The following is a 27,623-nucleotide window of genomic DNA, read 5'->3' on the forward strand; positions in this document are numbered from 1 at the left end:
AGAGTCTCGCTCTGTCACTCCGGCTGGAGTGCAGTGGCACGATCTTGACTCACTGCGAGCTCCACCTCCTGGGTTCACACCATTTTCCTGCCTCAGCCTCCTGAGTAGCTGAGACTACAGGTGTCCACCACCACGCCTGGCTAATTTTTTTTTTTTTTGTATTTTTAGTAGAGACGAGGTTTCACCATTTTAGCCAGGATGGTCTCAATCTCCTGACCTTGTGATCCGTCCACCTCAGCCTCCCAAAGTGCTGGGATTACAGGCATGAGCCACTGTTCCTGGCCCACCCTTCTCCTTCTGATAGCACAGCCCCTGTGTCACTCAGGAACCAGCTCTCATCCCTGCGTCACCAGTGGGGAAGGAGGGCACATGACCCAGCCTAGGCCAGGTAGAATACGTTGTCATCTGACTGCATGAACATAGCTCAGGGATGAGGACTTGCCACAAGGTATTCCATGAAGTTAAATCCAGGAACTGTCGCTGGAATTGTTGGAAAGGAAAAGCTGTTTCCCCCGGGTTGTTGCCCTGTGAGGAGGTAATGCAGCAGCTGCCTGCATCCATTTTTCTGCCTCAGAGAAGAGCAGGCCTGAGAGTGAAATCGACATAGAGGAGAGCAAAGCCAAGGGTTGGGGATGTGGGAAAAAAAACAACTGAAAATTTATTTGGGCACCTGGATCCAGCCACACCTGAAGCTAGATAGTTCTAGATATTTTTCTTTTTGCAGATTAACCAATAAGTTTTTTTTTCTTTTTTCTGAAGCCACTTTTACTTGGATTTCCAACACTTGAGGAATAACACCTGACTAATACACTCTCTCTTCTATAGCTTCAAACTCTCCGTCTCCCGGATCCTCATCCTCGGTCCCTGAGCAAACTCAAGCCACCTAAAATCCTCTGTGCGAGAGGCAGGGCCACACACACATCTACACAAGTGCACACGTAAACACTGCACTCACATCTAAGACTGCACACCCTCTGCAGCTGATGTCTGCCCCACCACAGCATGTGTGCCATGCACACCAGCTTCCCTCCACTCCCTTGCCTCTCACTGGCCCCTCACCTGGTCAGTCTAGCTTCCACCAACTCCCCAACGACCCTGCAAAGCCCCCTCTTGGCTGCTGGGCCTGGTGCCCCCTGCCATCCCAATTCCCTGAACCCCCTCCTCTTGAACCTCTCTCATCCTTTAGCACGTGGGCAGCCCCGCTCCTAAGACCCCACTGCCTCCTCCACTTGTCTGCACATGGTGGGGGGCCAAGGAGCACTTCCTTCCCCTTCTGCCTCCCTCTTCCTTTGGTGCCCGCCCACCCACCCTAGGACGTGGAATCCACAGCCCTCCATACAGAGCGCTCCCAACCCGAATTCTACCCAGACCTTGCCCCTGCACCTAGGACCTGCATTTCCAGCTGCCAGACTCCTTCCAAGAGACAGCCCCAGTGACAAACCCTCTCTCCAAGCTACCCTTCCTCTCTACCACCCATCTGGGCAAGTCAAAAGCTGGGGAGTGCTTTTCCTCAGCCTCTCCCTCAGCCCCCAGGCCCACAGACCCAAGTGCCTGGAGACCCCGGCCTCTCCATGTTTCCTGAGTAGATTATGCTGCCTTTACTGAAAGATGTTCCGGCAGAACACTGGATGATCTAGAAATATTTCCATTATATGTGGCATGAGCAGAGGCAAATCACAAAGGGAAGGTACAATACGACCCTTTTGTCATTAAGTATGTTTACACATATGTGCATGGACGTGGGAGACACACAAAAATGTTGAAAGCTAATGGCACTGCAAGGATTTCCATTTTCTCCTTTTGGCTTATTTCTGCATTCTGTTTTATATGAAGGCACATACGACACTTTTTAACTTAAAGACAGGACAAAAAGTTGCCAGCCATCGTGAGTCACCCCAGGACTGCCGGTGCTGGGAATGCCAAAATCTGATGGGACCCAGCGCAGGTGGGGAGAGGAGCAGAGGATGCGCCCGCGGCCCGTGCCTTCTTTGAATCAGTCCTCACGGGGCCATCTCAAGGTGGAGACTCTGAAAGTGCAGAGAAGTGAAGTAACCCGCCCACAGTTACACAGGAGGGAGTGCAGGGCCCAGTTCTCCCTCCCCCACCCAGGTCCACACTACAGGCTCTGATCCACGCCCTCCCTTGAGGGCAAACCCTGAGCCACGCTGGGTCCTCCCGCAGGCCCTGAAATAGAGCTTCATTGCCACATCAGACACCGGGAGGCGCGAGGAGGCCGTGAGCCAATTCCAGATGACTTGTCAAGGCTGCGCCAGCCACAGAGTCAGGGAAGCCTCTGGCTGCCTCTGTAATATAAGAACCGGGACTGGAGGCCCCTCTGGGAGGGCACTAGACGAGGGCCTCGGCAGCTCCGCAGGCAGGTGGGGCCCAGGCCGGGCGGGACAGAAACCCAAATGTGGCAATGCAAACTGGACAGAAAGAGGCCTCTCTGGGCTGCGGCTCCCTCACTCGGGGCCTGACGGTACCAGGGGGAGTTGATCTCTCACACACAAGCTGGCGCCAGACCCCTAACTGCAGGTGTCCCTAAGGAGAGGTGCCTGGCAAGGCCTCTCCTGGGAGTGGACGCTCTCCTCCTGAGCACGGTGTGGAAGCAGGGCCGTGCCCAGCATGGGTGCGTGAGGACTGGATCCTGCCTGCAGACAGGACTGGCGGGAGGCAGAACTTGAGCTGCCTAGGACTGAGGCCACTCCAGAGCCAAGACTGACAGTCTCCACAAAACCAAGGAGCCCTCACCTGTCTCATGGCTGGCAGGGGCTGCACAGGAAGTGACAGAGGCCTGGTGCCCTCCAGAGGCAGGCACCGAGCCAGCCAGTGTCAGGGAGCAGGTCTGCACATCTGATGGAAAATCCATCCGTGGTCCCCCTTCTGACAGGCCTTTGGCTGCCTTCCCTTCTAAGTAGCTGCGAAGGGAAATGGCCTGGCAGAAGGAAAGACAATGGGGCCCCAGGGGCAGCAGTCCAGGAGGGCCTGGGCCCCCCACCCTCCAGCTGTAGGACTCCCAAGCTAAGGACAGAGAGAATACTTTGGGGAGGAGAAGGAAGCAGACACCAGGCTTCGTGGCAGGTGTCAGCATGGCTGAGGGCAGGCAGAACAGCCGCCAGCTTGATCTGGACACCTGGTCCTGCCACAGTCCACAGCACTTGCCAGGGGCCGTTGGGACCTGTCACTGCCCTGTGGGAGCTCCCTGGAGAGTTCTTAACCTGGGCTCCATAAACTGGGAAAAGAGAACACTTCAACTTCATCTTTACTAACTGGGAACTGAAAGCTGCCATTCCCTTCAACGCTGGAGAGAGGCAGCAACCCCCAGACTTAACAGCACCTGCGCCCGTCAGGGCAGAAATCACAGGCTTCAGCAACTGTCAGCACCGCTGCTGCAGACCAGACCAAACGGTGTTTACACTCAGCACAACTTAAATTATAGAGGCTGTAAGATGCACTCCTAGGTCTTATTATGTAATGCATCAATTAAAAGCACGCAAAAAAGTTTTACATGAATGTTCCTGGCAGCATTATTCACGAGAGCTAAAGGGTGGAAACAACCCAATCCATCAACCCATGAGTGGATTTAAAAAACTGTGGTACATCCATGCAATGGAATCATATCTTTCCATCCAAAGTAATGAAGCTCTGATGCATGCTGCAACCTAGATGAACCTTGAAAACATTATGCTGAGTGAAAGAAGCCAGACACAAAGGGCAAATATTGTGTGATTCATTTATACTAATGAAATGCCCAGAACAGGCAAATCTATACAGGCAGAAGGTAGGTCAGTGGTTGCCTAGCCCTGGAAGGACGGGGTAATTGGGGGTTACTAAAGGGTCTGGGGTTTATTTTCAGAGTCTTGAACATGATCTAAAATTGTGGTGATGGTTGCAGCATTCTGTGAACATACTAAAGCCATTCATTGAATTTTACGCTATAAGTTGGTAAAATACATAGTATGTGAATTATGTCTCAATAACATTATTATCAAAAATGTTTAAGGTATAATAATGATTAAAAATTTTAAAAGCATGTGTATGTTGATAGCTTTATTTTTCTTTTCTTTTTTTTTTTTTTTTTTTGAGACAGAGTCTCACTCTATAGCCCCAACTGGAGTGCAGTGGTGCGATCTCAGCTCACTGAAACCTCCACCTCCGGGGTTCAAACAATTCTCATGCCTCAGCCTCCTGAATAGTTGGAACTACAGATGCCCGCCACCACACCCGGCTAGTTCTTTGTATTTTAGTAGAGGCAGGGTTTCACCATGTTGCCCAGGGTGGTCTCAAACTCCTGAGCTCAGGCCATCCTCCTGCCTTGGCTTCCCAAAGTGCTGGGATTACAGGCGTGAGGCACCATGCCTGGCCGGTAGCTTCATTTCAATCGGATTTACTTCCTTTGTATTTTGTAGTGTACACTAAACACATTATTTTGATCAGGGGTCCATGGGCCTCACCAGGCTGGCAGGAGGGTTCACGACATGGAACAGCTGTGCTAACTACCAGGACAGAGGACAGGAAGGTTTCCTGGAAGAGGGGTGATGAGGAGTTGGCCAGGCCTATGGGGTTCCCAGCACTTCAGGCAAAAGCCCAGAGGTCCTCAGGGACCCCCCACTGTCTGCTCTGCTAATGCAAAGCCCATGAGGCCCAAGGAGTCTCAGCTTCTTCAGCCACCCGATCACACCCCGACACACACTAGGCCCTGGTTCCTTCAAGTCCTTAGATCATTTTCAGATTCAACTTCAGCCAAGACAAATGGTCCCCTCCTGCACCTGCCACAAGCACTGTTTCCAACGTGGGCAGAGTTGACAGTTGACGGGTGTGTGTGATCTTTCGGAGCTCCTGTCCCAGGCCCACAGGATGAACGGGAAGATGGACATGGTGGGTAGAGCAAGCAGGAAATGATGATGGTCAGGAGGGGCCTTGAATGCTGGTTCTGGGGGCCTGTGCTTTACCCTCAAAGTGGAGGAGCCATGGGGAGCATTTCGGGTGGGGCACGGAAGGGAGACCGTGTGCTTATCATGGGCGGCTGGAAGGGAGTGGGAGAAACGGGGGCAGGGAGAAGACAGGGCAGATGTCCTGGAGACAGAAGGCAATGGGGACCCATAGCTCCTCCTGACACATCAGCCTGGCTTTCCTCTGGGGCCCATCCTCTCCCCGACCCACTCCCAGAGGGTCAGAGGACAGACGCCAGCCCTGGAGCCACAGCAGTCCTGTGACCAGGCCTGGCCAGCCGAAGTCCTGCTCCGCTGTCCTGGCCATAGTGATTTGCCTGAAGCATGTGACCCAACCTGAGCCAGTGAGAACTCACCACTGGGCTCTCCCAGAAACCCTCGGGGAATCTGGGCCTCTCTCTGCTGGGCGGCTGGTGCACTGCCCAGGCAGGACCCACGGGGAGGGCGGCTGAGCTGAAACCGTGCGGGAGGCCTGGGCCGCCGCCCTGAGCCCCGCATTCCCCCTTTGGCCCCAGCTGCTTCTGCCCCGGTTTTCTGTCACTTGCAGTCACAGGAGTGTGGACCTGGGGATGGCCTGTGGGAGGGACAGGGGCACAGGCACCAGCTGCACAGGTGTGGACGGGAGGACAGGAGCGAGGCCAGCCGCCTCTGGGTCACACCCTCCGGATTCACTCCCAAAGGAGAACGGCCAGGCGGCCAAGTCCTCCCAGCTGAGGGGTGCGGAGGAAGGGACCAGAGCGCTCCCCCAGCAAAGGCTGCCTCTCCGTCCTGCACATCCCCTCGCCACACTGGCCTCCATTTCCCTTCTTGGGGCCTGCCCGCCACGAGACTCTTCTCCCATTCCAGACTGGAAATCTTTTCCACATCTTGACTAATTGTGTTCAGGTGGGAAGGATTTGGTGGAGAAATGGCGTTTGTGTGTGCGTGTGTGTGTGTGTGTGCGTGTGTGTGCGTGTGTCCACCCCCAACCGGGCAGCTGCCCCAGGAATGCTGTATTGGCGGGAAGAGCTAGAGGACCCTTGGCCTCAGCCACGTCCTGAGGGGCTCTCGGTGATGTCAGCGGCTCCTGGCCTCTTCCAGTAAAACATCTGTTCTCCTTATTCTGACCCAGGAATTCCATTTCAGAACAGTAACGGCCTCCACTGGCAACACATCCCAGGCCGGTGATGCCTGGGGCAGGGAGAGCATCCTACCCCGGCCTGTGCCCCGCCCCCGGCCCCGCCTCCCCACTCCCATGCCCGCCCAAGCCCCGCCCACAGAGCTCTCAAAAGGAACAAAATCTGCACCTGGCTCCGTGTTTCCAAGCGCTTTCACACTGTGGTCCCTCCTAGCAGCGCCATCAGGAAAATATGATCTTGTAGTAACAGGCCCTTCGCTGCTCAGTGCTGGCCCCGGGCCTCGCTTCATTTAATCCTCATCATAACCCACCAGAGTAGTTACCGTCATCAGCTTTTACCTTTCACAGATGAGAAACAGGAGGCTCGCTCGCCCAGGGAGGGAGGGAGCAGAAAACCAAGCCCACGTGATGGAGCGAGATCGCGTCTGACTCCAGCGCACGGGGCCTTGCAGGGGCTGATGGCCAAAAACTGAAGTCATGGGAAGGAGAGGGAGAGAGAGGGGAGGAAGAAATGACCGTTCCAAAGCCCATGCAGCACTCATCTCAAAATAAGAGAAAACTCTCAGGTGCCTACACAGGGAGTGAATGCGCGTGAAGCCCGCCAGGGTAATGATAGGGAGCAGCAGAGACTCCCAAGGCACCTGGAACTGTGGGACCCTTCTAGAGGGTTCCATCCTTGCTCAGCTCTAGCCCTCCAGCACATAGGCCCGGCAGATTTCCTGGTTCTCAAGAGAAACTGGAAATCTTGAGCTTTGTGAGAAATTTTCAAACACTGGAAAAGCCAAACAAAACTCATCTGTGGGTGGACATGGCACGTGGCCCGCCAGTGTGCAAACTCCGCCCTGCACAATGGGAACCCTGAAGTGCAGAAAATTATCTCATTGTGAAGGGTAAGGCAGGGACTCAAAACAGGGCTCCTCAGTCCACATTCTTAGAGTTTCCAGGTTGCACCACTGAATCTACTCGCCAGCCTTCTCCTGAAAGTGTCTCACTGAACCACATCCCCCGTAGAAACTCAGGGCATCTTTCAAAGACCGCAGTTTTCCTGCCAGCCTGCAAACAACCCTGTGCGTGCCTGGTGCACTGCTCCCCAAGCACAGGGGACACCTAACAGACCACGAGGGACTGAGAGAGCCTCCCTGACTGAAAGGGAAGGTCAATCGCCGCCACTCATCCCCATAAAACCACAACATGGGCACATCCTGCGTTCGAAGCTCTACTTGATGCGAGAGAGCAGGGAAAGGAAAGCCGTGCCACCGTGGGGAAATGGGCCTGGGAGATCCATTTAGGCCAAGGTTTGTCCACTTTGGGTCTACCACCACCAGCATTCACAGAAGCAGCAGCACCTGGTTCTCAATTCCCTTAGAAGCGGGGCTAGATGCTCTGAAGGCATGGTTGTAGCTCCCACACAAAATTACTAAAGACATAAAACGAAAACATGTTGAAAAAGAAGAGACAATATTATGAACTGCAGACAATAACTGCACACTTAGAGAATCCTCACCCCCAAAAACATCCAAAAAAAGGAACCAAATAATAACAAGGAAGTTCATGAAAAGTCTAGATGCAAAATAAATAGAGAAACTCATATATCTGGAAATGCAAACATGGGAAACATCCAAGCAAGAGATTTAGGTTTTTTTTGTTTTGTTTTGTTTTTTGAGACAGAGTCTCGCTCTGTCGCCCAGGCTGGAGTGCAGTGGCGCAAGTGATCTGAGCTCACTGCAGGCTCCGCCTCCTGGGTTCACGCCATTCTCCCGCCTCAGCCTCCCGAGTAGCTGGGACTACAGGCGCCCACCACCATGCCCGGCTAATTTTTTGTATTTTTAGTAGAGACGGGGTTTCACCGTGTTAGCCAGGATGGTCTCGATCTCTTGACCTCGTGATCCACCCGCCTCAGCCTCCTAAAGTGCTGGGATTGCAGGCGTGAGCCACCGCACCCGGCAAGAGATTTATTTTAGAAGGACTTTTTGTGATTATCTGTGGTTCATATTTGTGCCACTCTAGTAACAGAGAGACTGCTTTGCTAAGACATGGGAAGATGCAGGTCATTGGGAGCAAAGGATCTGAAGCAGGGGCTGTTGCCAGGGAGGGCGCGCCTTGAGGACAGCAATGCTGGGGCTTGGGCTTGCCAGGTCAACCATGGGTGTCAAGTGGTTCACGGCAGCTCTGCACATGCATGTATGATTTGCACTAATGTGTCATTTTTAACTCTGTTTTCTCCCTGGGAATAAAGATGTCTGTCTAAATTCTGAGGATATCATTAGTCTGAAAGAAGTAGGTCCCAGGTATTCTGAGTAAATAATCACCTACTGTATTATAAATTAAAAGTATTCCCAGATATCTGTAACAATCTGGTGTAAAATATAATGGAAAAGACCCTATTGACAATGGCAATAACATTCTAAGTCTCTTAGTAATAAACCTACTGGGCTATGTTTTTAAACATCTGAATCAACGTTCTTATTTCCATGAGAAAATTAAACATCATGAAGATGTCGTTCATTTGTTCAGCAAAGATTTGCTGAGGGCCTGCTGCAAAGGGGACACTACTTTAGGCATTTTTTTAAAACCTCACGATGGTGATACTTGCCCTATCAGATGTCAGAACATATTGTCAACCAACAGCAATTAAAGACCTCTGGACTGGTGCAAAAGAAAAACAGAAAAGGCCAGGCACAGTGGCTCATGCCTGCAATCCCAGCACTTTGGGAGGCCAAGGAGGGCGGATCACGAGGTCAGGAGATCGAGACCATCCTGGCTAACACGGTGAAACCCCGTCTCTACTAAAAAATACAAAAAATTAGCCGGGTGTGGTGGCGGGCGCCTGTAGTCCCAGCTACTCTTGAGGCTGAAGCAGGAGACTCGCTTGAACCCAGGAGGCGGAGCTTGCAATGAGCCGAGATAGTGCCACTGCGCTCCAGCCTGGGCGACAGAGCGAGACTCTGTCACACACACACACAAAAAAAAAAAAAAAAAAAAACAGAAAGGCCAGAAATAAACCCCATATCCTCCATGAACTTCACAGATGATGGAATATACATCCCAAAGTCAAGAAGAAAGAGTGAATTAGCAAACGAATGGTGCTGAGACAACGGCATGGCAATTTAGAAAAAAAATGAACACTTAAAACCAACACCTTATACAGTATAAGAAACACATTTCACTTGAATTAAAGGAGTTACATGTTTAAAAATCAAGTCAGGAAAAAAGCAAAACATATAATGGAGTATTTCTTTGAAAGGCTGATACTTTTCTACAGGCTGAGTAACCACAAGAAAGCAACTAGAGAGGCTGACAGAGCTGACCGAAGAAACGAAACGCCAGCCCAGCAGAATAAAAAAGGAAGCTCTGCAAATATAAACCCACCCAAGCTAGCAGAGGGTTAATGACTAGCCCCAGGGAGAACCAATCAGCTTCAGAGGAGGAAAGTTGGGGGCCGTAACCACCAGCCATTGAAGAAACAAGTTTCAACAATAACACGATTGCCTGACTCCCACCAAGGGTCCCAGGCCAGCCCAGCCCCAGCGGACTCCTGCAGGCCTTGGGGAGCCTGTGGACTCCTGCAGGCCTTGGGGAGCCAGGTGGGCACCTGCAGGCAGGCTGGGGGAAGGCTGTGAGGACTCTGAGCCCCCAGAGTCTATCAGGACAGGCTGACACCAAGACAGAGACGGCCTACATCTACCCACCCCATATCATGCCCAGTCCTGGACCAGCCATCCCCAGCCCCAGAGGCCACAGTGTAGTCACCACAGCTGAGACTGCCCCAATCAGGGCCACCTACAATGTCCAGCAGCCTCCCTGCAACTGCCCCGGCTTTGGTTCTTAATGTCCCTAGTCCCGAGGATGCAGAAGCTCTGCAAAGAGAAGAACGCAGCAACTCTGGCAACCTGACTGTGGAGGCAGACACCTGGCACACATTTCCCCTCCCCCAGTGCCCGTGATCTCCACCCAGTGCTGGGCACCCTCCAACCTCCACTCCATTCACTCCCAGACAGAGCAAAGGCTGGCCTCATTGGCCACCTTGCCCAGCACACCACCTGCACAACCTTCCCAGCAGCCCTGCTCATCAGACCACCCTCCCCAGTGAGGACACAGCCCGTGACAGCCTGGGCACCCCAACAGGAAAGACAGCCCAAAGGCCAAACCGCCCTATCTGAGGTGGAGGATGCTCTGGCAGGGCAGGGACTCAGCCTTGACCTTGTTTGCTAGAAAATGCACCAAGAACTCAGTAGCAGGCCAAGGAGAGGAGACATGAATTCCCCTTTTCAGCAATTCACCCTGCTTGTACAGGTGGGGAGTTATCTGTACCTCTGAGGAGGTACAGATTTCATCTGGCGCTCCAGCTGCAGTGAAAGGAGCTGGCTCTGGGCTCTGTGGGACCTGGGGTGGGTCATCCCCATCGCTGTGCCCTGATTTCCTCCCAGCACATTGGGATGGCTCGTTGTTGGTTCCCAGAATGTACCTGTTGTTGGTTCCCAGAATGTACCAGGAAGGTACAGGTGCAGAGTGCAGCTGACGACGAAGGGCCCCCAGCCAGGAAGGGTCCCCAGGAGTCCTGGCTAATGAAAGACTCTGGGAAAGAAAGGTGGGAACAGGGAGAGGACAGAAGGGGCAGGGAGGGGAGAGGACATAAAGGGAGAATGGAGAGAAAAGGGAAAAAGGGGGGATGAGGGAGAAGAGAAGGGAGAGGAGTGGGAAGAAGAGGAATGAGAAAAGAAGGGGGAAGAGAGAGGAGGGAAGGGGAGGAGAAGCTGGAGGGAGAGGAGGGGGAAGGGAGGGAGAGGAGGGGGAAGGGAGGGAGAGGAGGGGGAAGGGAGGGAGAGGAGGGGGAAGGGAGGGAGAGGAGGGGGAAGGGACGGAGAGGAGGGGGAAGGGACGGAGAGGAGGGGGAGGGGAGGGAGAGGAGGGGGAGGGGAGGGAGAGGAGGGGGAAGGGAGGGAGAGGAGGGGGAAGGGAGGGAGAGGAGGGGGAAGGGAGGGAGAGGAGGGGGAAGGGAGGGAGAGGAGGGGGAGGGAGAGGAGGGGAGGGGGGGAGGGGGAAGGGAGGGAGGGGAGGGGGAAGGGAGGGAGAGGAGGGGGAAGGGACGGAGGGGGGGGAGGGGAGGGAGAGGAGGGGGAAGGGAGGGAGAGGAGGGGGAAGGGAGGGAGAGGAGGGGGAAGGGAGGGAGAGGAGGGGGAAGGGACGGAGAGGAGGGGGAGGGGAGGGAGAGGAGGGGGAGGGGAGGGAGAGGAGGGGGAGGGGAGGGAGAGGAGGGGGAGGGAGAGGAGGGGAGGGGGGGAGGGGGAAGGGAGGGAGGGGAGGGGGAAGGGAGGGAGGGGAGGGGGAAGGGAGGGAGGGGAGGGGGAAGGGAGGGAGGGGAGGGGGAAGGGAGGGAGGGGAGGGGGAAGGGAGGGAGGGGAGGGGGAAGGGAGGGAGGGGAGGGGGAAGGGAGGGAGAGGAGGGGAAGGGAGGGAGGGGAAGGGAGGGAGGGGCTCCCAGCACCAGGACCCAGCACAACCATCCTATGACAGTTGTCTCTGCAGCTGCATTTGGGGCTGTTCTGGAAACTCAGGCCTTCTCCCTGTCCACAGGGCTGAGCCCTGGTCTGGGACCTCCCCTTGTTCTATCAGAGCCCCCAGGCTGGGTGAGGTCCACTGGGATCTGTTTTCACTCACAATGCTTCTGACACCAGACACGTAGTTTCCCTCACACCAACCAGTTCTCCAACCTCCAGACGCTAGCTGGGTGCCCCACAGTTCAGTGCAATGCTCATGCCAACTACCTGGGGTCAGCTTAGCCCTCAGGTTAAGGCCTCAGTCCCACACGGCAGCCCCACTTGCGGTGGCAAGTTCCAGCTTTCCACCTGTGCCTCTGACCAGGCGGCTATAAATTGGGAGGGTCCCACAACTCCCTCCTCAGGTTCTGTAATTTGCTATTAGGTTGGTGCAAAAGTAATTGTGACCTTGGAATCAGACAGACATGTGTTCATTAATAGAACAGATCACAGAACTCAGGGAGGCACTTTACTTACTATTTCCAGTTGATTATTAAAGACACAACCCAGGAACAGCTGCATGGGAGGGATGGGCAGGGCAAGGTAACGGGAAGGGCTGCAGAGCCTCCACGCCCTCTCTGGGCACTCACCCTCCCAGAACTTCCACCTGTTCACCAACCCAAAGCTCTCCAAACCTTGTCATTTAGGGGTTTTCATGGAAGTTCCATGACTCCCATCCCCAGACGTTGGGGGAGTGAGGCTGAATTCTCAACCCAACAATCCAGAAACTCTTATATCAGGAACCAGGGGACTCAGACCAAATCTGATAATAAAAGGTGTTTCTATCACCCTTAACACTCAGAAAATTACAAAGGTTTTAGGAGCTCTGAGGCAGGAACCAGAGATGAAGAACAAACATACATTTATAATTTCCCACTATCACAGGGTCTCAGACAGTACCTCAGTCTGTGACCCAACCTGCATTGCCCCAGAGGCCCAGACCTCAGCTCAGGGCCAGTGTGCTGGGATAAGTGGCCAGTGGCCAGCCATCGTGCAGAGAGGGGAGGGCAGAGGGGAGGGAGGGAGGGGATGGGAGAAGGAGGGAGGGAGGAGTGGAGAGAGGAAGGGAGGGGAAGGAAGGGGAGGAGAGGAGACCAGGAGCCTCCCAGGGCCTGGGCACCTGCCTGGGAGGGCACTGAGGAGCACCAAGGAGGATACCTACCGCTGCCCCCACCTTGCCCTGATCAGGTCTGCAGGGTCAGTGCTCAACGCCCACGGAGCTCCAGGTGGCCGCCAAGTGTGGACAGCCCTGCAGCGAAGGCCAGCTACTGCCCTGGGAGCCCTCACCCCCTTATCCTGCCCGCTTGCCTGTGAGGACCCCTCCCTACTGTGTGGCCTTGGGGATAGCCATGCGACGGCAGCTGCCTTCCTTCTGCCGGGGCTCTGAATTTCCAGGTGAGAGACCCGAGAGCAGAGGGCCAGGAGCCAACACCGCCGTGGCAGCTTCCCGCATCCCAGGCCGGGCCATGCCCACTGGCCATCGCTTCCTTCCACCTCAAGCCCCCCATGGAATTCCCTTTGACGGAGGCCAGCCAGCCTCATCCCCCTCTGCTCCCTCGCTGACACACACCTTGTGAGGCAGGTGGTGTCTTAACTGGGAAAATGGAGGGTCACAGGCCAGCAAGAGAAGAGCCAAGGCCCCAAGTCTGGTCTGTGAGCCCCCACTCCCCACAGCCCTCGCTAGTGAGCACCTGTCATGCTGTACAAAAGACTCTCCTGTGTAGCTTTTGAAAAGTACACACCCCAGGGCTCACGCAGGTCTGATAAAGCAGAATCTCTCAGGATGGGGCCTATGTACAGATGCTGTTCAAAGCTCCTCAAATCCCATGCCCACCAGTGGGCAGGCAGATAGATCACACAATGGAAAAGCTCTTCTGCAAGACAAGCCACAGATTTTTTTCTGGTTTTTTTTTTTTTTTTTTTTTTTTAGACAGAGTCTCACTCTGCTGCTTGGCTGGAGTGCAGTGGCGCAATTTCAGCTCACTGCAAGCTCCGCCTCCTGGGTTCAAGAGATTCTCCTGCCTCAGCCTCCCAAGTAGCTGGGACTACAGGCGTGTGCCACCATGCCCAGCTAATTTTTGTATTTTTAATGGAGATGGGGTTTCACCATATTGGCCAGGCTGGTCTCAAACACCTGACCTCAAGTGATCTGCCCGCCTCAGCCTCCTCAAGTTACACAGGCGTGAGCCACTGTGCCCTGCCTACAGATTTCTTCTAATGAGGGAAATGTCTTTGCTTGGAAAAACACCTTCTAGAAGCACATGGGATAACAGATAACAGTGGGACTGGAAGAGCAGGAGACTGTGCAGACAGTGCCACCACCTCAGAGCAGCGGGCAAAGTCCGCTGTAAGACACAGGAGGAGAATGGAGGGATTGCTCCAGAGAAACTGGACAGAGGGAGGGAGATGCCACTGGGAGGGAAGAAAGAACCCACAGATGAAAGTGGAAATGCCCCCACACATGGCCCAAAGGGCTTTCCAAGAACAGGGTCCTGTTCTTCCAGAAGTCACCCGCGTGGCCGGGAGGTGCTGGCTCCCCCACCTTCTGCAGGAAAGCTGCCCCTCCCTACGAGGGCTTCCCATGGTGCGTAAATGGGGACTGGGTTTCATTCCTGGCCCAGCAAAGTGGACAGCTGAGGCCGAGGCTGAGAACACAAACACCCCGGAATCGCAACACCTCTGGCTTTTGGAGGTGAGAGAAGGGAGCGTTAAGAGTTAAGACACATTTTATCTTGATTTCAGCTCCTTTACTGATAAAAATGGGATCTTAGAAAACGAGAATTCAGAGGATATTGCCTTCACATGAAATCCATCTTAATCCACAGCAAGCGCTGTATTAAGCAGAGAAATACCGGGGGCGTTGCCGTTAAAGCCAGGCACAGATGAGGATGCATGTAGCCACGGCTGTGACTTAGCATCGCTCTGAAGGTTCCAGACGGTGCAGATTGGAGATGAGGGTCCAAAATTATCAGTGTTTACAGAGTGCAACTGTATACCTAGAAAACCCAAAGGACTCCACAAAGATCTATTAGAATTAATGAGTTCAATCAAGCTACTTGATAAAAGATAGTTCTATAAAAATCAATAGCCTTCCTTCGTACCAACAATAGATGGAAAGTATTCAATGAGCAATGGCAAAAAGAAAAAAAATCCTTGAAATAATCCTGATTTTTAAAAATGGATGACCTGTATAAAAATATGTATATATAATACTTCATGGTACAACATTAAAACAGAATGAAATAAGCTGAAAAAATATACTATGTTCCTGATGAATACTGTAAATTATGTCAATTCCTCCTTTAATTAGTTTCTAAGTTTAATTTACTATCAATCAAATTCACGAGGGATTTTTCTACCCGACAAAACAATTCTAAAATTCATTTGAAATAATAAACATATGTGACCAGCCAAGAAAATTTTCTAAGAGAATACCAGCAAAGGGGGACGTATCCAGCCAGATGTTCCAAAGCCACACAGTCCAACAGAAATAGAACTCGAGCTTTATATGTAGCCATGTTTTTTTTAAAAAAAAGACACAGGTGAAATTAATTTCAGAAATATATTTTATTTAACCGAGTATGCCCAAAATATTACCATTTCAACCTGTAATCAATACTTTAAAATGATCTATTAAACATTCCACATTCTTTTTGGGGGGTATGAAGTCTCTGAAATCCAATGTATATTTTATACTCAGGGTACCTCTCAATTCAGACCAGACACATTTTAAGTCTTCAATAGCCTTGTGTGGCTTATAGCTACTGTATTGGACAGCGAAGCTTCAAAGTACTTAATACTTTGATTATTAGAGCCTTACAGTTCTAATAATAAACACAGCTTAATATTGGTACACGAACAGAAAGATGGAAAAGTAGACTGTATCTGTGGTACTGCTTAACCTGAGGCTTCATTTGCAACTGACTGGCAATGGTACATACTATAACCCATAAAATAGACAGATGTAAATATATACCAATATGCTCACAGCTCTCAAGCCCCTTTTCATCATATGTCCAGAAGCTCTGTCCCAATCAGAATGGCCACTAGCAAGCCTTAGACAAGCCTTGCATGAAATGTAAAGACACCCTACTTTCCATGTGCTCCCAATCCCTGCTTTCAAACAGCTGCGTGGGAGGGATGGGCAGGGCAAGGTAACGGGAAGGGCTGCAGAGCCTCCACGCCCTCTCTGGGCACTCACCCTCCCAGCACCTCACCTGTTCACCAACCCAAAGCTCTCCAAACCTTGTCGTTTAGGGGTTTTCAAAGGAAAAATACCCAGGTGTAAAGATGACAGGCTTTAACACTTGGAAATACTTTTAATACATTGAAATTTCAGATTAGGGCTTTCAAAGGAAAAATACCCAGGTTTAAAGATGAATCCCGGACATTCTGCACAGAGCTGGTGAGGGCTGGTCCCTCCAACACGCATCTTTCCATTTCCCAACCCCTGAACTGAGGGTGCAATCGGCGGGTCTCACACCCTGGCCCTGGCCCCCGCCTCCTGGGCCACGACACTTCCAATGCAGTCCCTCACTGTCAACACCCTGGACACTCAAAATGTCTTTGAAGAGTCACGCTGTGAGGTCAAAAAGTTAGGGTGCACGCAGAAAGGCGCATGTAGCTTTGCATTGGTGAGGCAAATACCTATCCCTGGAGGAAGGACCGCTACTTCGTAATTCACAAGAGGAAGACCCCCGGAGGCGGACGAAGCCAACCGAACTCAGTTCCCGGGAGCCGTGACAAGCGACGGCCAGGCAGGAGAAATGGCCCACCCATTAGGCTGCAGACAGCATCAGAGAAACCTGCAGACAGCATCAGAGAAACCAAGAACTGTGGCAGTGGGGCCCGTGCCTCCAGGGAACCACAAGGCACAGAGTTGCAGTTTAAATGGGAGTGTCTCCTCTTTCTTGGTGGCGTATAAAGTAATGGTGTGTCCTGTAACCGATGGCACCTTAGAGCTAATGATATGCAGACACGGCACCGCTTTCTCACCCCCGGGCCTGGGGTAGGCGCTTGCTGCACACCCACCCTTTCACTGCCACTGAAGTGCATGCGGACAGAACCCATCTTTTGCTATTGGAGGAACTAAGGTTCTCAGCATCGTGGTGCTTGTCCACCCTGCGCGGTCACGAGGGGCACAGCGGACCATGTGACCCGCAACAGCCTCCAGCCCACAATAGGCCCCTGCCTTCCCTGGGTTAACCCGTGAAATGCACAAGGCAGGGTGAGGATGGCGTAGAGCCTGCCTGGCTTCAGCAGCACCCAGGCCTTGGTCCTGGACACTAGGGTTCCCTGTGCCTCTGAGCGGAAGCTGTGCACCCCACTCTGCAGCCCTGGAGTCGTCGTGCAGTGTAATTGAAATTCATGGACAAGCCCGAGGAGCCAGCTCCGGGCTCGGTAATAACTTCTCCATATTAATGGCAGCACCGCAGACCCTGTGGACAGCTGATATTTAATATGAAACATACGCAGCAGAGTGTGCACCTCCTACCTGGATCCTCCCATTCCGGGGTAACCACCAGTAGGGGATGGGGGTGTCTAACGTGGTGCCAAGATTGAGGGGGCTGGGGTCCTCCTCTCCCCTGAGTACCTCAACCCCACTTAAGGCCCCTCTTCTATAGAGTGCAGGAAACCCCTCCCGAGAAATACATAAACACATGCTGGCCCATGCTCACTCAAATGCACACCCTCCCATGCAGACACACTCATGTGCACACACGTGTACACACTCATTCAGACGTGCACGAACATATGCACCCCCACACGCACACTATATGCATGTACTCCTACATGCAAGACATGCAGAGGCAACATGTACATGCACACACTCCCGCCATGCACAGGCCCAGGACATACACACGTCCACATGCAGCCAGCAGCCTGCTGTGCCGGCAGCAACACAGGGACCCCCAGGGCTGCCCAAGCCAGAGAGGCAGGTGGGGTAAAGAAGGACATGTCTGCCTGCCAGCACAGACCCAGGGTCCCAGGAGGGCTGCCATGCACACTTGCCTCTTTGGGTCTTCAGATACCACAGTGGGCAGGCCCAGACCATAGCTCAGGCAGCCACGAAGCAAAGCCAGCCTCGCTGCTGAGCGGATGTCCCTGGCTGATTCCCTTACTCACCCAGGTGTGGCCCCTGTGAGCCTCACAGCAGGCCTGGGTGAGGACCTGGCCTTCACCTCCCAGCTGACTCTGCATGAGGGCCTGAATTCACTCACTCACCCACCCAGGTGTGGCCCCTGTGAGCCTCACAGCAGGCCTGGGTGAGGACCTGGCCTTCACCTCCCAGCTCACTCTGCACGAGGGCCTGAATTCACTCACTCACCCAGGTGTGGCCCCTGTGAGCCTCACAGCAGGCCTGGGTGAGGACCTGGCCTTCACCTCCCAGCTCACTCTGCACGAGGGCCTGAATTCACTCACTCACCCAGGTGTGGCCCCTGTGAGCCTCACAGCAGGCCTGGATGAGGACCTGGCCTTCACCTCCCAGCTGACTCTGCACGAGGGCCTGAATTCACTCACTCACCCAGGTGTGGCCCCTGTGAGCCTCACAGCAGGCCTGGGTGAGGACCTGGCCTTCACCTCCCAGCTGACTCTGCAGGAGGGCCTGGATTCACTCAGGCATGACTCGCTAAATGCTGGAGACATGGGCGACAGGGAAGCCACGGCGAGCCATTGGGCAGGAGAAGCCTGCCACACCTGAATGAGCACATGGCTGCGCACATTGACCAGTGCCAGAAACACACCCAGCCACACAATGGAGGGCAGGCCGGGGCTGGGCAACACGATGCGGGGGTCCCAGGGAGAGCTGGCCTTGCTAGGCTCCGGCTGAGACCAGCGCTGACCATGCCGGCCTTCATGAGGGGCTGGGAGCCGGCTCCACTCGGCCCCTCCCCAAAGGATTCCAGGAGAGACGCCAGCCCACACAGAGAGAACCTGCATATGTAACTCCTAGAGCCTCGGTTTCCTACCTGTGAAATGGGGCCACGGTGGCTGGCTCACAGGAAAACCGCAGGGACTGGGTTCAAAGCCCCAAGCAGAGGTAGATGGTGTGGATGCTGCTCCCCGGACCCCCTCCTGAGGCTGGCCGCCGCCTCCAGAGGGACTGCACTGCACTGCTGGATCCCTCAGGCATCTCTGTAGGGGCCCTCAGCTCACGTAAGGCAGCAGGGGAGGGAGTCACTGCCCCACCCTCCCAGGGGCACCTGAGGGGAACGCTGGAGTTCTGCCTCCTGCAGCCCTTTCTCCCGGAGTCTCATTCCAGACCAGCAGAGCAGGCGACTCAGGCCGGAGCTGGAGGGCCCTGGCCAGGTCACGGGGGCCTTGAATGCCAGGCCAGTGGGTTTGGATGTTTTTAAGAGCAGTAAGAACCACTGAGAGGTCTTAAGTGAAGGCGTGACATGAGTTGCTGCATGGTTTCTAAAAATCCCTCTGGCTGCAGAGTGGAGAAGGGTCGTCGGGGAGAGACCATGGGGCAGTGGGGGGCACAAGAGCAGAAGGCAGGGGTTGGCGCCAGGCGTGGAGGGAAGCCGGGCCCTGAGAGAGCTCTAGAATTGGAGCTGGCTAGGGGAGGGCGATCCTGGAAGGGTGGGGTCTGGAGGAGAGTGGGGAGAGCCACGTGACTTGAGTATGGGGTCATCCAGGGAAGGGGGTTCCAGAGGCAGCCGAGCAGGCAAGCCTGGAGCCCAGGAGGACTTCTAAGCCCAACATGGGGTCTGGAGTCCAGGAGAAGGGTGGCCACAACCGTGTTCACCACCCTGCACAATTGTCCTCCTTCCTTCTTGTATGATAGGCCCCTCTTCATTCCAGAGTTTGGGAGTCTGTCCCTCCCCCTCAGTCCCAAAGGTGGGCAGGAGACCTGGGCTAGGCCCGCACCACAGCCATGGGTTTGAAGATGGGCCTCCAATCCCTCCCCCAACTCTCACAGGTGTCACCCAGAGAGGAGGGCTTTCCATCTCAAAGGTTGCCTCCTTGGAAAACGAGTTAGGCCTGGAGCCGCTGGTGGCCCGATGTGGTGGGCCGGGGGTTGAGGGGTGGAGAGCAATTCTGAAATGAACACTGAGAGGCAGGGCTGAGAAATGGATAGCATGCTCTGAGCCCCTGGATTCAGCCAGGCCTGAAGCCAACACTCCTCAGGACCCCCAGATAATTGGGGCCATGGTGTCCCTTGTTTGTTTCATCCAATATGAGCAGGGGTTTCTGTCACTTAAACTGAGCAAGTCTTAAGGTGACAAGTATGGTGGAGGCTGAGACTGGCCTTAGCAGCTGTGTAGGCTGCTTGCAGCTGGGGCCCACAGGAGCCTCTGCTCCTACCTGGGGAGCCCCGACACCCTAGGGAACCCAGAGGTTCCTGCAGCCCCTCTTTAGTCTTCCTGACAACCTCTCATTGCGATCCAGGCAGTGCCAAGGTGGAGTGGGAGGAAGGAAAACCCTACCAGCGGCAGCTGCAAATCCCAGGTGCCCCTCACCCCACTGCACAGTCCCAGGGCCCCCCCACACCTGCCTGATCTGCTCTAGCACCTGAGCCTGCTGGAGCCCAGTGTGTGGCCTCGAAGGCAGCAGCCTTGCTGGGAAAAATGAAACTCATCTCGATCCCTTAGGCCAGCTTCTGACTTCTCTCTGTGGCCTTTATGACTCTTAATGTCCAGCAAGACAGAGTGGGTGCCTGGCCCAGACAGCAGCCCCACAGGGGAGCCCCAGCCTGAAAGGCAGCAGCCCTGGCTTTCTTCTTGCCATGCAACCTTGGGTCTCTCTGAGCCTCAGCCATGCAGTGGGGCAGCCCTGTCTCACAGGGTTGTGGGGTTCGCATCAAGCATCCAGGGAAGGGCATACACTTCCTCCTTTGGGCCCCAGGATTGGACCAGGCCTTGGAGGGCAGACCGTCTCCACCGCCCAGCCCATGGAGGCTTCATCCACTGCTGCCCAGCCTGGCAGGAGAGGATCCCCGTGCTGCCCTGAGTGGGGAGGCAGAGGCGGGCAGGGTTGCTTCCATCCCACGGAAGTCCCAGCTGCAGTCCCCCACCAGTGAGGACTTAGGCCACCCATAGGAGCTGCAGCCCAGCGCAGGTCACGAGCCAGTCAAGGCCACTCAGCTCCCAGGCCTGCTCCCGGCTCCACTCACACAGACGATGGTCAAACCCACAATGAGAACGTCTCCAGGAGTCAAATAACAAAGGTGGGAAATGTTTTAAAGAAATGCATTTTTAAAATTCTTTTTGTAGGCATGCAGGAAAAGGCAACAAAACATAGTGAGCATGGCCTTGGAATCAGATTTGTGTTCAAATACTGGCTTCGAAGCTTGAAGCAAGCTATCTTGACTTTTGGAGCCTCAGTTTATTCATCTGTAGAAGGGGGATGATGTCGGGATACGTTCCATAGGGTGCTGTGAGGATTAAGGCGAGGTGGCACAGGGGGCTCAGCTGAGAGCCTGGCACACAACGTTAATAGGAACACAGTCAACTGTCACTTACCATCATTACCTTTTACGCCAAAAGGCTTCTCATTGGGTTTCTAATGGGCGTGTAAAAACCATGTGAAATTAGCACGCCTACCACGCTGCCCAGGAGATACTGGAAAACTCTTCCGCAGCAACGTGAGGCACAACACCACTCTGCGCAGCCTGTTTTGCTCATGCCTTGTGCAAAGGGACATTTTGCTGTGGATATTATGAATAACCCCTCGCTGTGGGTATTATTATGAATAACTTCCATCTAGTCACTCAACCTCCCAGAGCCTGAGTGCTCCACCTGTAACCGGGGATGAGATGCCTCCCCGACCAGGGCTCTGTGAGGACAAGAGGCGCCCTGTGTAAAGCCCCGGGTCCTTAGCAAAGAAGCCTATCGTGGTGGCAGCAGAGGGGGATTTAACAGTAGGACAGACACATACGCAGCAACAAAGTCAGAAAAGGAAAGAAGAGGCCGGGCGCGGTGGCTCAGGCCTGTAATCCCAGCACTTTAGGAGGCCAAGGTGAGCAGATAGCTTGAGGTCGGGAGTTTGAGACCAGCCTGATCAAAAGGAAAGAAAGAAAGAAAAAAAGGAAGGAGGGAAGGAAGGAAAAAGAAGAGAAGAGAAAAAGGACAAGCGAAAAGAAAAGAGGCCGGGCGCGGTGGCTCACGCCTGGAATCCCAGCACTTTAGGAGGCCGAGGCAGGCAGATCACAAGGTCAGGAGATTGAGACCATCCTGGCTAACACGGTGAAACACCGTCTCTACTAAAAATTAAAAAATAAATAAAAAATAAAAAATAATTAGCTGGACGTGGTGGCAGGCGCCTGTAGTCCCTGCTACTCGGGAGGCTGAGGCAGGAGAATGGCGTGAACCCGGAAGGCAGAGCGCTTGCAGTGAGCCGAGATCGCGCCACTGCACTCCAGCCTGGGTAATAGAGTGAGACTCCGTCTCAAAAAAAAAAAAAAAAAATAAGTAAAGAGAACCGATGGTGCTGTCCCACTGTCCAAGGCCATTATTCAGTGACAGCATTCAATGCCGCTCAGGCAGGTCCCAGCTCCTCTTCCAACCCCAATATTCTTCCCAGCTCTGTCTGGTACATGGGACACTTCAGCAGGCCTGTCCTGCCCAGGCCAATCCACACCTGGTACCTCTGCACACGCTCCTCCCTCTGCCCGGGTTGCCAACCTGCGTCTTTTCCAGCTGGCCACTCATTCTTCCAGCCCCTATTCAAGCAGCCCCCCAGGAGCACACTCTCCAAGTCCTGGCCAGAGTGTCCGTCAGCCACCCTGACGACAGGAGCCCTGGGTGGGTACCAGACCTGCCTCATTGCTGACCAGTACAGGGGATAAACACATGAGAAGGTGCTGGCTGAAAAATGAATCACCAAATGAACTGCTGAATGAATGAAACAGTGACAAGTCCTCCCCAAAATGCTCTCCATCAGGAATGCATAGTACACAGGTGTTGGCCCACCAACAGACTGCAACCCCATGTCAACTCCCACCACCTTACCTCACCCTAAGTCCGCAGCAAGCATCTCCTTTCATTTAGGAAATTAACCTCCAACGTAAAATGGGACACACCTCTGAGGCCCAGGATGTCCTCAGAGACAGTGGGCGATGTCAAGGGCTCGCCATTTTAACCCAGCTCCTCCAGGGATATTTACAGTTGTTTGCAATATGGCCAAGTTCTAACTAAATCCAGCCAAAGGCAGTGATTTTCCAAAGCAACAAGTGATATTTTCTGTGTCTCCATAAAAAGAATGACAGTGGTTGCAGAGCCCTGGTGTAATTGCCGGCTCTGCAGACTGTAGGATGAGCCTCAGCTGCCCGAGTACGGGCGTGCTCAGGGGCCACGGGGGCTGGGAGAGTGGCCACTCACTCGGGGCAGGAGTGCCCTGAGTAGCAATTAGAGCGGAACCCATGGTGGGCGGCTTCAGATGTCTGGCCAGCACAGCCAGCCTGACCACCACACACCCAATCCAAAATAGAAAACTGCAGTGGCCTCTGCTGTGTGCCAGGCCCCGGGCAGCCGGACAGAGCACCGCCAATGTCAGTCTCCTCCCTCAGCATCGATCCAGGCTTCCTCTGAGGCCCCCTTGTGCTGAGCCACGGTCCCTCCTGCCCTCTCCAGGAAGCAGAGCTTCCCAGAGCTCCAGTCACAGGACTAGAGAGGCGCAGGCAGTCTCAAAAGGGATCCCCTAGCCTCTCTCTTGTCCTTCAGGCGCTGCCCCCAAAAGATCGAGCAGCTCACGAGCACTAGAGCCTTCATTTCCAAATGCACCCCTCAGCTCAAAATAGAGAAAACCAACTTTTCAAAGAACCAGCTGGAGTTCAACAGGAAACCACAGCAGAAAAACCAATGATTCCCGGTCAGCCAAGGGGCAGACGGCTAACTGGGCATTTCAGCATCACTGCCAGCTCCCTGGGCTGGTATTACCCGCACGCAGGGAAACAGGAAGACTGACTGCCAGCCCATAAGTCCACCACACACATATCACGCCAGTATGCACAAGGACGGACACAAACTCAACAGATGCTCAACACACTGATGTGCAGAAACCCAGACACATACGTGCACAAGAGACACTGGCACACGCACATGTTCACACAGGTGCACAGGCACCCAGATGCAGGTACACACCAACGTTCCACAACACATGTGCACACACTCACAAAGGTACACACACATACACGGACCCACCCCCGGATGCAAGCCAGAGACCTGTTCAGGCAGGCAAAAGAGAGAGGCGCACGCTCCTGCCTGCTGAGCCTTTTGGAGACCCGGGCGCTCCCCATGCATAAATGGCCCCCTGCTCAGACCAGTCAAAACAACCTGCTTTCCAGCCAAGCCCTTCAGTTGGAGCACGAGGCTCACTAAAGCACGGGAAGGGCGCGGAAAGTCCTCAGCGCAGGCCTTGCCCTCCCAAGGGACTCCCAGGTAACCCTTTTCCAAAGCCCAGGCGAGAGCAGCGGAGAGAAAGGAGCTAGAGAAGTGCGTACTCACCAGCCCATCGCAGTTGCTGAGCGCCACAGAGGAGGCTTCGGCTAGGCCGGCCACGTCTCCGACGTAGAGACAGCTCCCGAGCAGGGGCTCCACGCGGGTGGTGCCCTTCTCGCCCTGCCACTCCATAGTGGCCCCGGGCGCCACGAGGCGGGCGTTGGGCCGCAGCCGCAGGTGCAGGTCTCGGCCAAAGACCGTGACATTGTAGAAGAGGTGGCTGCCAGGGTCCTCCTCGTTGCCTCCGGGGAAGCTCGGGGTCCGGACCGGGGCGGCCCTGCGGGCTCGTACCCCTGCTCTGGACGTAGCTGCCGACACCACGTGGGACACCAAGCGGCCCTGGGCGTCAGTGCGCACGGGCACCGCCAGGATGCGCTCCGCTCCGTGCCCCAGGGGCCCGCCTGCAACGGGAAGGGGCGTTAGATCGGCGGAGACCACGGAGCCCCAGTGCCTCAGAGACCCGCCGGCAAGCCACGCCCCCCCAGACCCCGCCCCACTGCGAAGGGAAGGGGCATTCCGCCAGGCGACCCCAGAAGCCAGCCTGCACCTCCCCGGCTTTCCTGCAACCGGGAAGGGGCGTTAACAGGGCCACCACTCCGGGGCTCCGCCACTCCCCAGCCGTTCCCTCCTCCGGAGACCTTGCCTGCCAAGAGCTCTGCCCCCTGCCCCGTTCAGGGTTGGGGCTCGGTGGGAACCTCCCCGTGCCCGAAGGGACGACCCCGTTCGAGAGTCCCCCGACCCTTGCACCTACGGTCCTTGGCAGGACGTGGAGCTGCTCGGAAGCCATTCCGGGTTGGCCCCCTTACCCGTGTGCCACGACCCCTCGGCGGGCCCCTGCCGCCCGAGTGCCCTCACCGCTAGCCTCCGGAGCGGCGGAGTCCCGGCTTCCCCGAGCACGAGCGGCCTGTCCTGCCTGTCCAGCTCCCGCTCAGCCCGCTGCCGGCCCCGTCTTCCCGAGCGCCCGAGGACTAGGAGGGGTGGAACAGGGTCCCTCCGATCTCCGGGGATTCCCTCCGGGGCGCCCCAAGCAATCCTTAGGGCCCAAGGCTACGCGCTCGGCAGCCGGCTCCTCCGGAGCGTCCCCGGACGCGAGCCCGGGCGCCGCCTCGCCCTGGCTCCCCCCTCGGACCCGCTGGGGCTGACTCTGCGCTCTCGGCCGCGGGGCTTTTCCCGGCCCTCCGTCCCCACCCTCCGCGACTCAGGAGCCGCCAGTGCTCCGAGGCTCCCCCGGCCCAAGGCGCTCGGGGGCGGTGCGGGGCGCCCCCTGCGCGACCAACCCGGCCCCGAAGTTGGCCAACTTGGCCCCGGGCGGGGCGCGCGGAGTTTGCCCAAGTCAGGCTGGACGACGCCTGGGGAGGGGGCGGCGGGGCACGCGGGACAGGGCCAGGCCGGCGGGGGTCCCGGGGAGTAGGGGCCGGGCCGCACCTACCTGGGGGGTCGGCGGCGGCGGCGAGCCTGGCGTTCGCGGGCGGCGGCGGCGGCGGCAGGAGCGGCGGCAGCAGCAGCAGCAGCAGCAGCGCGGGGCAGAGCAGGCGGCGAGCGGCTCCCGCCGGCGGATCCATGGCAGCCGGACTGCAGCCGGGGCCCCGCACTCGCAGCCGGCGCGAAAGTTCCCCGCGAGCCGCCCAGCCCACATCTGGGGGCAGCTGGAGCCGCCCGCAGCTGCAGCACCGCAGGGCGCGGGGCGGAGGAGGCGAGGCGAGGAGGGGAGGGCGGGGAAGCGCGGAGGGAAGGCGGGGAGAGGGAAGGAGCGAGCGAGCGAGGGAGGCAGGCGGGAGGGAGGGAGGCGAGCGAGGGGGAGGGCGGGGACGGCGGGCGCCTCAGCCTGCGGTGACCCGGCGCATCTTGGCGCGGCCGCCGCCGCCGCCCGCTTCCCTCTTCGCGCCGCCGTCGCCGCGGTGCCGGGCTCGCAGCGAAGCAGAGACACCCCGAGGCGGCGGCAGAGAAGCGCCGCGGGCCGGGCCGGGGGAGTCCCGCCGCCAGCCACCCCAAGCGCACAACCTCCGAGGAGCGGCGCCGGCCGAACGTCCCCACCTAGAGAGCCCTTGGGGTGCCGGGTCCCACCCATCAGCCCTGGAATTCAAGGGGTGCATCCCCCTGTCTCTGTGCTCTGGGGCAGGACAGGGTGAGGGAATGAAAGGGGAGGGGGGACTGACTACTGGGTCCAAGGTCTGAGCCAGGCCGAATGCCCAAATAGAGGCCGCAAAGGCCAGAAGATGCTGTTAGGAGGGTACACCCAGGGCGCGACCCCAAAGATCAACTTTTGCCCTTACTGAGAGAGGCAAGGCTCCTTCAGTCCCCAGTTCCTCTTCCTCTGAAGTCCCTGTCCCCTGTCCCCCATCTGCCTTCCCATCCCTCCGCTGCAGCCTCAGCACAGCCTCTTCCTGCCAGACCTGGGCTCTCTGCCCATGAGCACAGTCAGGCTCCTGCCCTCACCTGTCCTCAACCCCACGTATGCATTCTGTCCTCCCGCCATTGCACTCCCGGCCCCCAACCTGAAATGGCCTCTCCAAGCTCTGCCTACCTTTTCCACCCAAGCATCCAAGGACACCTGGGCCCATTCTGGGGCCAGTTTGCTGTTAGAGCCGATTGCCAACCGGGACCCCTCCCCAGTCCCTCCTCTCCAGCAAGGCCCTGATCCTCCCATGCTGTCTGAGCTCAGCGGCCTCTCTCCAGGGCCTGCCTGAGAGCCCCCTCTCAGGCTGTTGGACATCTCTGCCCTGGGACCCCCAATTTCTGCCTCACTTCCCCAGAGGGTGAACACCCACCCCTTTGATTTTCTCATTTGCCCTGCCCCAGGCCTGTGTGGCCAGGGCTTTGGTCTTTGCCTTGGCCAGGGGCAGAGGACCCGGAGATGACTCAGGCCTCTCCCTGCTGGCCAGGAGGTCCCAGTCGTTGGGGGAAACAAGACTTACACAGCAGGCTCTAACTGTGATCTCATGTCCTTGGTTCTTTCGATTCTGGGTCCTGGGTGTGAGGGCATCGCAGCTGGACAGCCATCTTCACCTGCAAGCTGTACTCTTTCTGTGTCACCTAAGGGTGCCCGAGGCTGGATCCAGCTCCCAGGCATGGTGAGATGTCACATGGAAATTTAGATTGGTAACTTTTCTTGAGATATTGGAAGATGTGGCCACGCTAGCCCCACAGTCCTGCTTAGCAACCATTAAATGGGCACTTACCTTGCAGATTGTGGCAGGTCCCGCCTCTCCTCACTCTCTGTAGGCATCTGCTCTCGTGACCTCTGATGACCCAGCTGGTTCCAGAGAAAGTTGGAACTGGAATCCTAGTATACCACAGAGATGACTCCAGAGCTGGGCATCCAGGAGGACTTCCTGTAAGAGGTGGCATGAGTTGAATTGTGAAGGCTGGGGGAGCCAGGCAGCCCAGAATTGGGTCCAGCCAGTTGCTGTCCTGGAACCCATGACGCATTCCTCCTGTGGTTGTCAGTGCTTCCGTCCTCTTCAAAACACAAGTGAAACCCAACCAGCAGCCGCCCCTACTTCAAGGGGCATGTTCTACACCTTCCTGCCGTGTCTATGGTTGGGTATTTCTTTACACAGCGCCTAAAACTT

The 27,623-nt window shown here is 55.8% G+C and overlaps 1 protein-coding gene across 2 annotated transcripts in view; it reads right to left on the bottom strand.

Annotated features, from left to right (window-relative positions):
- ADAMTS2 (ADAM metallopeptidase with thrombospondin type 1 motif 2) overlaps nucleotides 1-25,759 on the bottom strand; it is a 235,955-nt gene extending 210,196 nt beyond the window's left edge. For both annotated transcript variants that reach the window (XM_024356867.3, XM_054684843.2), the window contains exons 1-2: nucleotides 25,481-25,759; nucleotides 24,058-24,452 (exon numbers count right to left, since the gene is read on the bottom strand). In XM_024356867.3, coding sequence (XP_024212635.1) covers nucleotides 24,058-24,452; nucleotides 25,481-25,613 — 528 coding nt within the window. In that variant the 5' untranslated portion in view covers nucleotides 25,614-25,759. The remainder of the gene's footprint in view (nucleotides 1-24,057; nucleotides 24,453-25,480) is intronic.
- Between the last annotated feature and the right edge of the window lie 1,864 nt (nucleotides 25,760-27,623).

This window comes from Pan troglodytes, chromosome 4 (assembly GCF_028858775.2).
Source record: "Pan troglodytes isolate AG18354 chromosome 4, NHGRI_mPanTro3-v2.0_pri, whole genome shotgun sequence".
Taxonomy (NCBI): domain Eukaryota; kingdom Metazoa; phylum Chordata; class Mammalia; order Primates; family Hominidae; genus Pan; species Pan troglodytes.